Source organism: Dreissena polymorpha, chromosome 1 (assembly GCF_020536995.1).
Source record: "Dreissena polymorpha isolate Duluth1 chromosome 1, UMN_Dpol_1.0, whole genome shotgun sequence".
NCBI classification, from domain to species: Eukaryota; Metazoa; Mollusca; class Bivalvia; order Myida; family Dreissenidae; genus Dreissena; species Dreissena polymorpha.
The window spans coordinates 41,947,612-41,962,949 of NC_068355.1; the positions used below are offsets into that span (position 1 = coordinate 41,947,612).

General features: G+C 37.6%; 2 protein-coding genes, 1 long non-coding RNA gene and 1 other non-coding gene across 4 annotated transcripts in view; 3 read left to right on the forward strand and 1 right to left on the reverse strand.

Annotated features, from left to right (window-relative positions):
* The first annotated feature begins 1,797 nt into the window (after nucleotides 1-1,797).
* Nucleotides 1,798-4,074, forward strand: LOC127869857 (protocadherin-like wing polarity protein stan). The gene is made up of 3 exons (XM_052412549.1): nucleotides 1,798-1,846; nucleotides 2,619-3,247; nucleotides 3,901-4,074. Exons 1-3 carry the CDS (start codon nucleotides 1,798-1,800, stop codon nucleotides 4,072-4,074), a joined length of 852 nt encoding a protein of 283 aa, XP_052268509.1.
* Nucleotides 4,075-4,290: 216 nt separating this feature from the next.
* On the forward strand, nucleotides 4,291-4,882 carry LOC127878022 (uncharacterized). Its single transcript, XR_008048712.1, has 3 exons — nucleotides 4,291-4,438; nucleotides 4,584-4,604; nucleotides 4,744-4,882. It is a non-coding gene; the product is annotated as an uncharacterized LOC127878022 (long non-coding RNA).
* A 1,498-nt stretch (nucleotides 4,883-6,380) lies between these two features.
* Nucleotides 6,381-15,338, forward strand: part of LOC127869953 (protocadherin Fat 4-like) — a 45,952-nt gene continuing 36,994 nt past the window's right edge. The window contains exons 1-4 of the mRNA XM_052412647.1: nucleotides 6,381-7,188; nucleotides 7,887-9,112; nucleotides 10,302-10,584; nucleotides 10,744-10,892. Of these exons, the coding sequence (XP_052268607.1) occupies nucleotides 6,401-7,188; nucleotides 7,887-9,112; nucleotides 10,302-10,584; nucleotides 10,744-10,892 (2,446 nt within the window). The 5' untranslated portion in view covers nucleotides 6,381-6,400. The remainder of the gene's footprint in view (nucleotides 7,189-7,886; nucleotides 9,113-10,301; nucleotides 10,585-10,743; nucleotides 10,893-15,338) is intronic.
* On the reverse strand, nucleotides 14,183-14,272 carry Trnaf-gaa (transfer RNA phenylalanine (anticodon GAA)). Its single transcript is given in 2 exon segments — nucleotides 14,183-14,218; nucleotides 14,236-14,272. It is a non-coding gene; the product is annotated as a tRNA-Phe (tRNA).

Genomic DNA, 15,338 nt, shown 5'->3' on the forward strand with positions numbered 1-15,338 from the left:
AGAGACACAAAACGGCTTTCCTCGCCTGTCCCTGCAGTCTGTGTGCAAGAGGACGAACCCAAGGCTCTCAAGACAACTCTGCCGACCCTAACAAAAGTAAGCACGAATTAGACAGTACCAAAGAACCAGCAAGTTCTGAACAATGCCAACTTCCGAACGAAAAGCCAAAGAAAAACAGGGATTTATAAGCCGCCTTATAAATAAATAAATCTTGGCCGGTCGAACACTTTTATATTTTCTTACCGATGAAAACGTAGGGTGCATCCTCAGTATCATGTGGCAAAGCTTCAGGTTCTGGCAGGTCAAGGTCTCCGTTCTCAGCTGCTGCTTTCAGGTCAGACTCGTTCCACAACTGTGCATCGGATGCAGCACCACGGCTTCAAATGTCAGCCCAGACGAACTTGTAGTCAGAATCCACCAGAGCTGGCAGGACAACGGAGAAGTACTTCTTATAGTTAAAATACGTAGTCCCGGATCTTGGTGGACATGTGCAGGTAATATGTTTGCCATCAATAGCACCAAGAGTATGGGGGAATTTAAAGTTGTCCCTGAAGTCGTCCGCTTTTTGCGTCCAATCGGCAGCTGTTGTTGGCAACGTCATTACCTCGTCAGCCTACTCATCTATGTCTGCTCCACAAACCTGACGTGCCAAAGATAAAAGTATGATAAGCTAGCGTGGATTATAAGTGTATGACATAGTAGATAATTCATGACTTTTAGCCAGTGGATGCTTAGGTAAAAATATACTACTTGATAAACAGTGCTTATAACTGTCTGCATTTCAATATATGCGCACAAAACAGTACTAATGGTAATATACAATTTAGAAGGTTAGTGTTGTAGTGCGCGCACTCATCTATTTGCCTTTTATCCTATACCAATAACTAAACACAATGCAATTTATATAAAATTATGATAGATGTAGACATTAAAATATATAAATATATTAAAGGGATCTTTTCACGGTTTGGTAAATTGACAAAATTTAAAAAAATTGTTTCAGATTCGCAAATTTTCGTTTTAGTTATGATATTTGTGAGGAAACAGTATTACTGAACATTTACCACAGTCCAATATATCCATTATATGTATCTTTTGACGATTTGAAAACCTAAAAATTATAAAGCGTTGCAACGCGAAACGATTGAATAATTTGGAGAGTTCTGTTGTTGTCGTTTAAATTTTCGAAACTACGAAGATTGCAAAATACTTTAATGTGTATACCCGGCGGAATAGCCGAGAGGGCTAATGCGTTTTTACTTCAGACTTACTCCAGGACTCCGGGGGTCACTGGTTCGAGCCCTGGTACCGGCCACTTTTTTTCCTTTTTTTAATTTTATTCTTCATTTGTTACTGGAGCTTTTAAGATCCAATGTTTACATTTATCAATATAAAGCATTTAATGACAAACTTCAAAATATGCCAAAATCTGTGAAAAGGCCACTTAAAATTACTAACAGACGCCTTTTAAAATTAATTTTAACACTTAAGTAAATTAAGCGGTACTTACTTCTGGCAAATGATGCCGCAGCGCAATGCTAGCTTCATCCCTGGTTCAATTGGAAGTATGTAGTTGTTGCTCTGTTTCGTAATCCTTGGGCCCACTCGTGCGAGAATCTCATCAAACAACACGGGTGGCATCCTCATGAAGTTGATGAATGCGAGTTGGTACTCTCGACGTAGTTCGACCATAAGTTGGTCATACAGACCGAACTGACGCCTCCGCTCGGGGCCCAGCCAAGCCCTGATCCACCATCTGCGCTGCCTCTGTGTCATTGCTCTCTTTTGAGCAAGACGATGCATGGCCAGATAAGCATCCAAAAGGCCAATCTGGGCTTGCACGAGGGTGGCTTGACACTCTAATTGAATGCGAGCACGACCACTATTGCACATGTCCTTCTCACAAGGTATTATCCAGTAGTTGTCCGGTGGTAGACCAGGAAACCGGACATTAACGGACATAAACCGGATACGTACAGGAGGTGTAACGCACGAGTTCCGAACAAACCGTAAACTAACGTATGAAGACCGCACATCAAACGGAGGTCTCTGTCCGTTTTATCCGGTGGATAATTTTGAACATGCTCACAACTTCCCAAAGGACGGAATGGATGTCACCGGACATCGTCGAACAAGGAGCGGATTCACCGGATATGAAACGGACATTACACGAATAAGAACGGACACGAACCGATAAAATGATTTTACGTCCGTTTCTCGTCCGTTACCTCGTTAGTGACCGGTCCTTAAGAGCCGCATTCAAGAAGACTGTGATTAATAAACTGTGTGAAGGCTGTTTGTGTGCTTGAATACAATATGTACTGTTATAAACAAGGATTTTTGCTCAGACTGAATGTTGACAGATGTTTGTAAGTAAAAATTGAAGTGTAAATAGGGTCATCGTGACAATTTAATAAACATTGTGCGCATATTTTTTTATCTCTTTAATGAGTGTAAATTTTACGTCATTATACATGTTGGTCGTTTTAAGATTTTTGTTGTTAACTTTTACACATAAATGTCGCTTACTGTATTATTAAAAGTTTTGTTAGTCTAATTGTAAACAACATACAAAGATCGCTTGATTCTTAGTACAAATCAATACTTTTCCTCTACAGACCCCTTAAATTACGAGGCAGCGAAAGATTACTTGGTGGAGATCACTGCAACAGACCCCGGAGGCCTCTTCACGACCGTCTACGTGGACATCAGTATTCTCGACGTAAATGAAGGCCCGCCAGTCATACAGAACGAGCCTTATGCAACGACTGTTGCAGAGGATGCTGTCATTGGTTTCTCAGTGACCACGGTGACCGCAACAGACCCGGACGAAGACGCTAGTGATTTTGGCAAGCTCACTTACGCCATTACCTCGGGAAACGACAAGGGACATTTTGTTATTAATCCTTACACTGGAAAGATCGTCGTCGCTGGTATATTAGATTTCGAAACGGATCCGACCTATACATTGGCTGTTACAGTCACCGAAAAGACCGGCGGAGGATCTGACACAACTAACGTCAGCGTCACAATAAAGAACGTCAACGACAACACGCCGTCATGCCAATCTGATATGACCTTTACTACAAACATGATCGAGACTGATTCGATTAACAAAGTACTTTATGATATGACGTGTAGTGACGCGGATGGCAATCCTGACGCGGATGGCAATCCTTTGACATACACGATAACATCAGGAAACACTCATTTTTTCGACGTGGATAATGCCACATCGAATCTAGTGGTATGTTTTTATATATATTTAATTGCAAAAAAAATCAAAATGCGATCCCTTGCAAACGTGTATCGACATAATAATATATCAAATCATGATTGAGATTTTTTCACAATTAAACTTAACACAAAATCACAAAGATTATTAACATAAACAAGCAGACTTACGTTTGATTTCGCTCGCAAATATGGATCATACGATGTGCGTTTGTTCCGTGCGTCCCAGAGTGCTTACGATCGTATGGAACTGATGTTATATTAACCCATTTATGCCTAGTGAACTCTCCCATCCTTCTAAATTGGATCATTTTATTTCCAAAATTAGGGATGTCTAGTATATTTATTTCTATATTTAGAAATTCCTTTAAGCAAACAGCGCAGACCCTGATGACACGCCGCATCATGCGGCGTCTCATCTGGGTCTACTCTGTTTGCCAAGGCCTTTTTTCTATATGCTAGGCATAAATGGGTGAAACCAATAATGATCTAGTCCCTCGTGCTGTATAAGGCCTGCATTGATCGCAGAGCGCATGTTAAAATATCACGACACGAATAACAAAACGTAAGAGAGCTATTTCTGTTCCTTCTTTTCGTGTAGCTTTAACTTAAACTTCTTGTAAGATACGATCCTTTTAATTGTATCATTTTGCTTATTTATTAAAGCTCAAGAATTCAATAGACTACGAGGCTGTTACCCAGTTACAGTATGATCTAATCATCACTGTCTCGGACGGCACTAACAGAGTGCATGTAAAGGGAAGCGTCATTGTCAAACAGGTCAACGAACACACTCCCATATTCAGTACGTGTGGTATTACCAACGATGTTTTTAATTGATGGCCAACGTATTGCAAAATTCTTTAATATGGTAGTATGACATTAGTCTATGTTTAATACAATGACAGGAACTTTGCAAGTTAAATATTATTCATCATTTATATTATTATTATTATTATTATTATTATTATTATTATTACTATTATTATTATTAACATTTAACTTTTTCGGCCATCATTTTTAGTTCTACTTCCAAAGGCAGAAGAGCTTGGCAGAAGAGCTTATGGGATGGCATGGTGTCTGTGTGTGTGTGTGTTAGACGTTGTCTTGTTTATCCGATAAAGTCCACAGTTTTCATCCGATTCTTTTCAAACTTACTCAGTGTCTTTATATTAATGAGGACTCGAACCCTTTTGATTTTCAGGTCACTGGATCAAAGGTCAAGGTCACAGTGACTCGAAATAGTAAAAACTTGTTTATCCGATAAAGTCCACAGTTTTCATCCGATTCTTTTCAAACTAACTCAGTATCTTTATATTAACGAGGACTCGAACCCTATTGATTTTCAGGTTACTGGGTCAAAGGTCAAGGTCACAGTGACTCGAAACAGTAAAAACTTGTTTATCCGATAAAGTCCACAGTTTTCATCCGATTCTTTTTAAACTTGCTCAGTGTCTTCATATTAATGAGGACTCGAACCTTATTGATTTTCAGGTCACTGGGTCAAAGGTCACAGTGACTCGAAATAGTAAAAACTTGTTTATCCGATGAAGTCCACAGTTTTCATCCGATTCTTTTCAAACTTGTTTAGTTTCTTTATATTAATGAGGATTCGAACCCTATTGATTTTCAGGTCACTGGGTTAAAGGTTAAGGTCACAGTGACTCGAAATAGTAAAATGGTTTCCAGATGTTAACTCAAGAATGCTTAGGCCTAGGATCATGAAACTTCACAGGTACATTGATCATGACTGGCTGATGACCCCTATTGATTTTCAGGTCACTAGGTCAAAGGTCAAGGTCACAGTGACTCGAAATAGTAAAATGGTTACTTTTTCTTGTTTATCCGATAAAGTCCACAGTTTTCATCCGATTCTTTTCAAACTTGCTCATTGTCTTCATATTAACAAGGACTCGAACCTTATTGATTTTCAGGTCACTGGGTCAAAGGTCAAGGTCACAGTGACTCGAAATAGTAAAAACTTGTTTATCCGATGAAGTCCACAGTTTTCATCCGATTCTTTTCAACTTGTTCAGTTTCTTTATATTAATGAGGATTCGAACCCTATTGATTTTCAGGTCACTGGGTAAAGGTCAAGGTCACAGTGACTCGAAAAAGTAAAAAGGTTTCCAGATGTTAACTCAAGAATGCTTAGGCCTAGGATCATGAAACTTCATAGGTACATTGATCATGACTGGCTGATGACCCCTATTGATTTTCAGGTCACTAGGTCAAAGGTCAGGGTCACAGTGACTCGAAATAGTAAAATGGTTACTTTTACTTGTTTATCCGATAAAGTCCACAGTTTTCATCCGGTTCTTTTCAAACTTGTTCACAGTCGTTATATTAATGAGGACTCGAACCCTATTGATTTTCTGGTCACTGGGTCAAAGGTCAAGGTCACAGTGACTCGAAATAGTAAAATGTTTTCCAAATGTTAACTCAAGAATGCTTAGGTCTATGATCATGAAACTTCATAGGTACATTGATCATGACTGGCTGATGACCCCTATTGATTTTCAGGTCACTAGGTCAAAGGTCAAGGTCACAGTGACTCGAAATAGTAAAATGGTTACTTTTTCTTGTTTATCCGATAAAGTCCACAGTTTTCATCCGATTCTTTTCAAACTTGTTTACAGTCGTTATATTAATGAGGACTCGAACCCTATTGATTTTCTGGTCACTGGGTCAAAGGTCAAGGTCACAGTGACTCGAAATAGTAAAATGGTTTCCAGATGTTAACTCCAGAATGCTTAGGCCTAGGATCATGAAACTTCATAGGTACATTTATTATGACTGGCTGATGACCCTTATTGATTTTCAGGTCGCTAGGTCGAAGGTCAAGGTCACAGTGACAGTGATTGAAGCAGTAGAGCGATTCAGGCCCTCATGGGCCTCTTGTTTTAATTAGTTATGCTACGGTATAAATGGTATTATACATGATATGTTGAAAACATTACAATATATGCATATGAGTGGTAGAATATGCAGTGATATTAATAATTCACGTACAATATACATTACAGGCTATTTTATAACAACATTATACCATTATAATTAAAATGATAGTACCCTTGGTATATGTGTCCACATTTTGACTGTTTTAGCTACACCGACGAACTTAAATTTGGCAGAGAACACTGCAGTTGGTACGAGCATCTACAAAATGACCGCAACAGACTCAGATAAGGGCGGTCACGGTGATATTCGCTATAACATCCGGAATGGCAACACCGGCGTCGCATTTTCTATTAACCCCTTCACAGGGGACGTCTTCGTCGCCAACATTCTGGATTTTGACAGCGGCACAACGTCCTACACGTTGCGCATAGAGGCTGACGACACGGCATCTACTCAGGCAGACACGAAAACGGGAACGGTGACTTTGACAATAACGTTGACAGATTCAAACGACCACACGCCCAAGTTTAACATTAGTTTGTACACAACAACACTAAACGAAAACGTGCCTAATCCGACTACTGTTTTAACGGTCCAGGCAACCGATACAGACACCGGAAGCAACGGCGGTATTACTTATTCAATAGAAGGTGGAACGGGATCGACCTTGTTTTCAGTTCATGCAACTACTGGTGTTGTAAGCACTCAGGCAACCATCGATTATGAGGTCAACATCGAGTACGACCTAATTGTGAAAGCTGTAGATGGCGGAACTACGCCTCTGTCCGCCACGTGTTTTGTCAGAATCACAATTAACGACCTGAATGACAACATTCCGAAGTTTCCTGCTGCGAATATTGCCGTGGAGATTGCAGAGTCCACGGCAACTAGCACAGTTGTCACTACGGCCGTTGCACGGGATGTGGACTCTTTAACCAACAATAACAATGTTGTCGTTTATTCGATAAATCCAATATCATCAAAATTTGTAGTTCACCCATCTACTGGAGTCATAACAACAAATGATGCGTTTGACAGGGACACTGTGGCGAGGTAACGTATTATGGACCGGTTGAATGTTCGTTTTTTATAACTTATACATGAATTACAAATACCTCAACGTGATAATCTGTTTAAAGATGGGTAAGCCAAGTTCAAGCATGTGTGTTCCATGCCTTATACGGAAGAGCGACCTTCCTCAAAACAACATGTCAGACAACATCACAGTCATCCAACCTCAAAACTTACATTTGTTGTATGCACTTATTTATTTCATAACATTTGCATGCTGTCAAAATGGAAAGATTGACAAACATCCAATTAAAATCTGCTTGTGAAGATACTAAATTTTTCCTATATTCAAATATAAACGTTTAAGTCTGGTAAAAAATCTCTATGTCCCTATTTTGAAGAATGTAGTATTTTCTTAATGAAGTTTTTCATTACAGTAACAATTATCCGAGAGCAAATACCATATAAAACGATGTTTTTCATCATATAGGTACCCGCATTATTTTAACATAATGCTCAATTTCAATCTTTAGTTATATTAATCAACACTTGCGATCTTTACATAGTTATGGCTTTCTTTTTTGAATTCGTATTCAGACGTCTGCTGCTTATTACGTGATTTTACATGGGGCTTAATAAACTGGCATTGGGTTAATGACAATCTAAAAAATATAACTCAATAATCGTTGATGGTCTCACTTGGTTTTCGATACATTTAATTCACTCGTGCTATGTTTCAGTCACACAATTATTGTGTATGCAACCGACCAGGGCACGTCCCCGCGACAAAACACTGCAACCATCACGTACACAATCAGTCTCATAGACGAGAACGATAACGACCCCATGATCCAGAATGCGCCCTTTGACGACACTATCCCAGAAAACACGCCTCTTAACACAGTAGTTTTCACAGTAAACGTCGGAGACATAGATTTTGACCGGAACAAATCATTGACGTATTCGATTTTAAACGGTAATACAGGCTCTGACTTTAAAATCGACCCTTCGTCAGGATTAATCTGGGTCGCCAATACCCTCGACAGGGAAAGGACAGCAAAGTATGATATGACATTGAAGATTGTGGACAATGGTTTGACTCCTAGATCCACAACCATAACGGCAACGGTGACAATAAGCGACATAAACGATAATAATCCAATATTCACGTTAACGACTTATCAGTTTACAGTCTCGGAACATGTTCCGGCGAGAACGCTAATCAATAGCGTTACGGCAACCGATGCTGACATTAATCTTAACGGAGCGGTTACGTTCGAAGTGGCCAACTTCATAACCGGCAACAGCAACCATATCACGCTGGACGCTTCTAGCGGTGCCTTAACCACTGCAACAACTCTGGACCGGGAGGCCATGGACTTGTACGTGCTTGTGATCAGGGCAAAGGACGGCGGTGCAGGACCGCTAACAGCTACCGCGACCGTTTCCATCAGAGTTCTGGACTATAATGACAATGCACCAACGTTCAGTTCAGCGCTCTACGTGGGTACAGTCACTGAAAATACTGTCGCCGGAACGAGTATTCTCACCGTTGTTATTGATGATCTGGACATTGACAATAATGATGACATAACGCTCTCCATCAGTGATACAAACGCCGATATGTACATCGCGGCTAATTCAACAACATATGTACTCTCTGTGAAAACGCCGATAGATCGCGAGGTGTTCACTCAGTTCGAGTTTGTTCTGACGGCGACAGACGCAGGAACGCCGGCATTGACAGCGACTACTACAGTTCGCATCACTGTTCTCGACGTAAACGATAACGAACCGCTATTTTCACCTACCTTCTACAACAGCGAGATCGCCTACAGTGACGACTGCCAGGTCACAATAACGACTTTGACGGCAAGCGACGCAGACGAAGGCGTTAATAAAGACTTTACATTTTCAGTGACGCAGAATGACAACCCAGAGTTGTTTTCTTTGGATGCAAATACAGGTAGTACAGAACTTAACATTTCAGAATAAAATTTCTTATAATTATTAGTTATAAATTCCATACAAAATGAAAGCTATGTGTGGCAAAAGTATAAATTCTACTGTAAAATTTAGAAATAAAAGTGTATTCACTACACAGGAACAGTTCGATAACAATCTCAATGAGTTTGTTTTTGTGCAAAACATAAATTTTGCTATTAAAGACACTAATCTGCCTGTCCTTCGTCATCATGTATATTTCATCATGAACCACAAATGGCACTGCAATAACTTTATTACACCAATATGTGTTGTCATTTACATAATAAAACACAGATAAATGCTTACAATACAAATGATATGTTTTATTAAATTATACATACCAAACATGTTGCTCGGTCTCTCATTATTGATCAAACAGATGTACACATTCAGTAAATACACTTGACCTTTAAAATCTGCAGACGGAATTAATGGCACATATACATGAAATGGAAGTTCTTGGTCAAAACAGTTATACGTCAGATACCAAAATTCAGGCTATTAAATGATAAAATAATAAAAGATGATTGTGAAAGTTGAATTTGGTTTGTGTATGAAAATGGTGATACTGATAACAAGAGAATTTCCAAAAAAAACTTACCAAAGGTCAATTTATCAATTTCACTTTAACCCAACTCTTGAAAAGATAGGAATGTCTTACATCTTTACATAAGTTTTATATATAAGTGTTATTTTTGTAATTGTCTTAAGTAATATCCTATAAAAAAATAATTTTGGTGAAAGCTGTTACATATAATAATAAATACTGACAATACCCCTTCGTTTTCGTAAAAAGTGAGCAAAAATTGCATTTTCAAACAAGTATCAGATTTATCAGTAAGTCCGATATATAGGTATAGTTTATATCTCTAAAACGAACAGACAAAAAATGTTTTCTCATTTATATAGCAATGTCAGTGACTTTCATTTTTTGCGGCGATCTTGGACGACATCTTGAATTTCTAAGGGACCCCAAAACAATTTGAAATCTACAGAACCTTACGAACAAATGCAAAACTCTTTGGTAATTGTCGGAGACCGGTCGGGTGGAATGAACCTCTCTATATTTATACTACTTAAAGGTGTTTATAAGTTTGAAAAGCGCTTTCGAGATCTGACGTAGTCTTGAATATATCATTTTATTACCAGCATTGTTTTGTTCGTATCAGGCGCTGTATCACTAATTGCAACGGCATCAGCAAATGAAAAATACAAGGTTTTCGCAGCCGCTACTGACGCCGGGACGCCGTCAAAGACGTCCACCACTGGGGCGACGGTGCGCATCGATGCGTACAATCCGAACTCTGTCGTCCTCAACTATTACATGGCAATCACGAGGACGACCTTTCTGACAATGAAAACTACGTTTCTTACGCAACTGAGGACGGTATTTAGACAGACGCACGCGACATCAGAGACAAAAATATGGTGCATCGTCGAGGAAACGTCCACGTAAGTTATATATCCTACGTTAATAAAAAATATCACGTAAATAATGACAATAAACGTTAAATTAACCGTCCAGGTCTTCGGCAACTAGACCCTGGTGCTGTTAGATATAACAAAATCCTCTTCATTTATTTAATGCATCCTTAATGTCGCCTGTCCTAGGTCGTGTATCGTCCGTTCGTACGTGATAAAAGACGACACAGCGGACACGCTGGCGGAGATCGCCAACACTAAGAATTTTCTGACGTCAGACGAAGCGTATGCTATCGCTGCCAAGGACACCTTTGGAACACCGGCTAACGACATCACAGGTGATTTTTTAATGCAAACAAAAACGCAACACAATGTTGCGCCTCAGCGTCTATACTTTTTCAGGTCAACCATATGCAAATGTTTGTTTTCTATATTATACAGTTCACAAAAAAGCTGAGAAAACCCTGTTGTAAAACCAGTTTAACAGGCGGTTAACCACATACGGGTAGGTTACTTGTTGGTTACTTTCGGCAAGCATTTGTATTAAACTTGGTTAGACATACCAATCGGTTAAAACCCGGTTAAAACTTGGTCGACTTAATTTATTCTAACTATCAACGACTCAGACAATCTGAATGAGTAAACAGATTGCGACGACGAAGAACTATGGAGACGGTACCGAGTGTTAACGACAAACTAGAGGACATAATTTCACATAGACTACCTTTGACACCGCGGCAACAGATTATGATAGCGCTAAGGTTTTATGCTTCTGGGAATTTCCTTCAATTGATATGGGGGTACGTTTTGGGTAGATTACCAAGGTGTCAACAGTTGTGACGCCATTAATTGACGCTTTATTCGACCTTTAAGACAGGGTAATGCGATTTCTGAAGACCGTTATTTATGACTGTTCGTGATATGCCGTATATGATCGGAGCATTGACGGCACTTACAACCACAAATTAATTGTAACTAGCTCATTACTAAGTTTTGGTCATTCATTTGTGAAGAGACCAAATGGAATGGAAAACTGCAACAGTAGAATGAAAATCTTATCGAACGTAGTAAATGTTTGTAAGTGTTAATATTTTTAAATACGAAATTACAAACAAGAAAAAAATATATTCCGTATTCTCTTATTCTCCCTCCTCATTATATCGCTACTTAAACGAACAACTCTCAAGAAGAGCTGGGCAGTTAATGTTTTTCAACTTTAAGAAGTTTTGATTTATTTACTGTTCATTAGAATTAAAATTACGACGATCATTATCAGGATTTCCGGTTTTCATTGGAATATAGGTAATGTTTACTCAAGGGGGATGCTATGATTTTTAAATTACGTTACACATAATTGGATTAGTTTCTTTATCATTCCTTATTATGTGTATCAAATGTTTTATAAGCCGCTCATTTGTAAGAAAAAAAGTAAACATATATAAGGAACAACATGAGCAATAGTTTCATTTTTCCATTTAAAATCTATTTACAGAACACGCACATGCGATATTATGAGAAACATTGTATATGATACAGATGACTACAGAGAGCTTAGTCTAGCCAGTATTTTGTAAAAACCTGACCGTTTTCAAAGCAGTGTTTGCTACTATGCCCAGGAATACACATTACATATAGCTTGGTATAAAACGGGTGTTTTTTTAATATTTTAACTTAAACTATTTAGATGTATTCATTAAGAGGACCGATACTACGGAATCACATGCATCTGTTTTCTTACCTTTAATTATGCTATAAAATCCATGAATAGTCCATGTAAAAACTTATATAGCTGACGATTGCGCATTCTGGTATTGTATTGTAGCTCGTACAAATATACAATTAAAGAAACAAAAAAGGCAAACATGTACTTTCTGTTTTAAATCAAACGGCCATAGCGCAATATAATAATACTATGTATATGTGTGTGTGAAGCGCACTTCACTACCTAGGTTACACAACACCAATATAGTATACAGCACTACATCTGGGTAATTTTTTATTATTTTAGTATAGTTAAATAAAGACCATTACGGTATCTTATCATATCACTGCTACAGGAAATATTTAAATGTGTTTATGTAATTGACAAGATAAGTATTGATGTAAAGCATCAAAGGGCGTCGGGAATTTCAGTAAAAAAGGCACTCAATGAAGTTTCATGAAACGATTTTTTTTCTACTGTAAATATTAATATATTGGCCGATTATTTTTAACAAAAAAGAAAAAGATACTAGTATAATCATTATCTATAATTTTGTGTTATAACCCCCAAATAGCCATTATTTATGATGTTGTGTTATAACCCCCAAATAACCATTATCTATGATTTTGTGTTGTAACCCCCAAATATTTCATAGTTCATTTTATTTACATTGGTTTCCTTTTTTTTACTGGCATCCGTGTGCAGTTTTCATTAATTGAACAGAACTATTTAGGTTTAAAAATCTGCTTCATCTTGTAAGCATAATTTCATATTTTTCTCAACTTCAAGGGGAGATGATTCTGAACTTATTCTTACGTTGCTCATTTACGATAGGGGTTGAGTACTTATTGATATGAAAACACTGTAAAAGCTTGAAAAAAAATTGAATGAAAACTATAAATTGCATAAAGAAGCTGCATTTCACAATACTTTGAAATTCAGTAAAAGATCATAATAGATTTATTGCTCCGATATTCATCATTTTCAATAGGGTTCGAGTAATACTGATATAAAAACACTTAACAAGTTTGGAAAGATTCAGACGAAAGTTGTGAAATCTTTTAAACAAGTGGAAATTGTTTATTTTGTCAAATTCAATAGAAAAAAATTCTGGACTTATTGTCCCGATGTTTCTCATTTTAAATGAGGTAAAAATGCTCATTGATATTAAGACACTGTACGTTTGGAAAGAATCTGATAAAAAATGTTGACATAATCACCTAACCAAGCAGCTTTTCACTTTTATTTTCAAATTCAAAGTGACATAATTCTGGACTTACGGTCCGATATTGCTCTTAGAGAGTTTGGGTTGGGTCCTCATTGATAAAAAAAACCTGTGCAAGTTTGGGAACAATCGGATGAAAATTTTGGATTTCGAACAACGATTTCAAAATTTCTCAAATTCTAAGGAAGATAACTATGGACGAAATGGTCGGTTAATGCTAAAGGGCCCATACCACCTGGATAGTAATACGTGTCGCGCTTCGCGCTCTATATGTGGTTCTTAAAAAATAACTCCGATGAGTGCTTGACTCTAGGGAAACGGGTTGCTGGGACACAGCTCCTCCTTGATAAGCGGCTGCTTCCTTTATCGCAACTCAAAATCAATAATACGTGTCGCGCTTCGCGCTCTATATGTGGTAGGGATAGTACTTAGGGCCTATGATAGACAACCATAAAAATACATGGATAATAGATGTGTTGTTTGCATTTATTTGTTAATATAAAAACACGTGTATTTTTTATAAGATAGTTAAGTGATGTAAGAAATTTTAATTAACGTTGTCACCGCGCGACATCCATTAATTTTAATAAAAATGTCCAATTGTAGTAAAATGGATTTTAAAATGTCTACATAAAATAAAGCTTTATTATATTTATTAACCTGACTGAAACAAATTATCAGCCGCCGAACTGTTCCGTTCGTGCCGGAACCCGGGATTGAACCGGGGGCCTTTAGATGATTGTTGCGTAAACAACTTCAGTCTAACGCTCTCCCAACTAAGCTATTCCGGCTGACATCATTTATGTACTGCTATTTGGTGAATTTGTGTAAAGCGATCGTTATTATATGTCTATTAATAATACATTGTACATTTTCGTACCACTACGCCTTCGAATAAACTTGCTTGCGCGATATGTCGTCAAATATCGCACTACATTGATTCTCCACTAAATAAGCAAATTAGAAAAACCACAAAATAAATATATTTTGATGATGTTTTATTTTTATACAAAACCAGAAAGTTTCGCGTATTTGCCCAGTCCCTGTGATCTTTCCCCTGTGATCAGTTGTTGATCAGCTATTAATTAAAACAATTAGCTTTGCATTATTGGCAATAAATGTTGTAATAAATGTAATAGGCACAAATGCAGTACTTATTTACACTAATTTACACAAAAAATCACCACTATGCAAGATATTCTTAAAACAAAAATATATACATTGATCCGTAAAATAACTTCTCCTCCCATAAGAGAAAAAAATGCATTACATACTAGTCGCCGCTCTCTAGAGCGACGCCAATAAACTTTCCTCTAAGTCACACGCGCTACGTCATGTAATCTATATTTAGTCCGTTCAAATGATCTTAAACAATTTATCAAATAATAGCCGTTGGTAAAATCGGTAAAAGTAGCAGATTTCAGCATACAACTTATTTTTAAACATGGGAATGTTTTTTATGGATTGTTAATGCATTAGTTGTGAAAAAAGAACTCAATATAAATTTACATCAACAAAGAATTGCAAACATTCAAGTTAGAACAGATGATTTGGCGGACAATACCCGTGTACAATGCGAACCATTCCGATCTCCAGTGTGGTGCTATTTTTACCAGCTTATACTTTACACATATATAACGTGCATTTAATCGGCTAGCAACTATTGCAGGCTATTTTACGAATAACTTTAAATGTTGACGGCTTAGCGTACATTCTAAAATTACAAGAGCATGCTCACATTAAACAAATGCATATTGCACAATAGAAATTAAAATAAGATAAATTGACATTCAACCAACTATGTCAGATTTATTCTATTGACTGAATGATTATCGGATGTAATTTTAATCTATGACA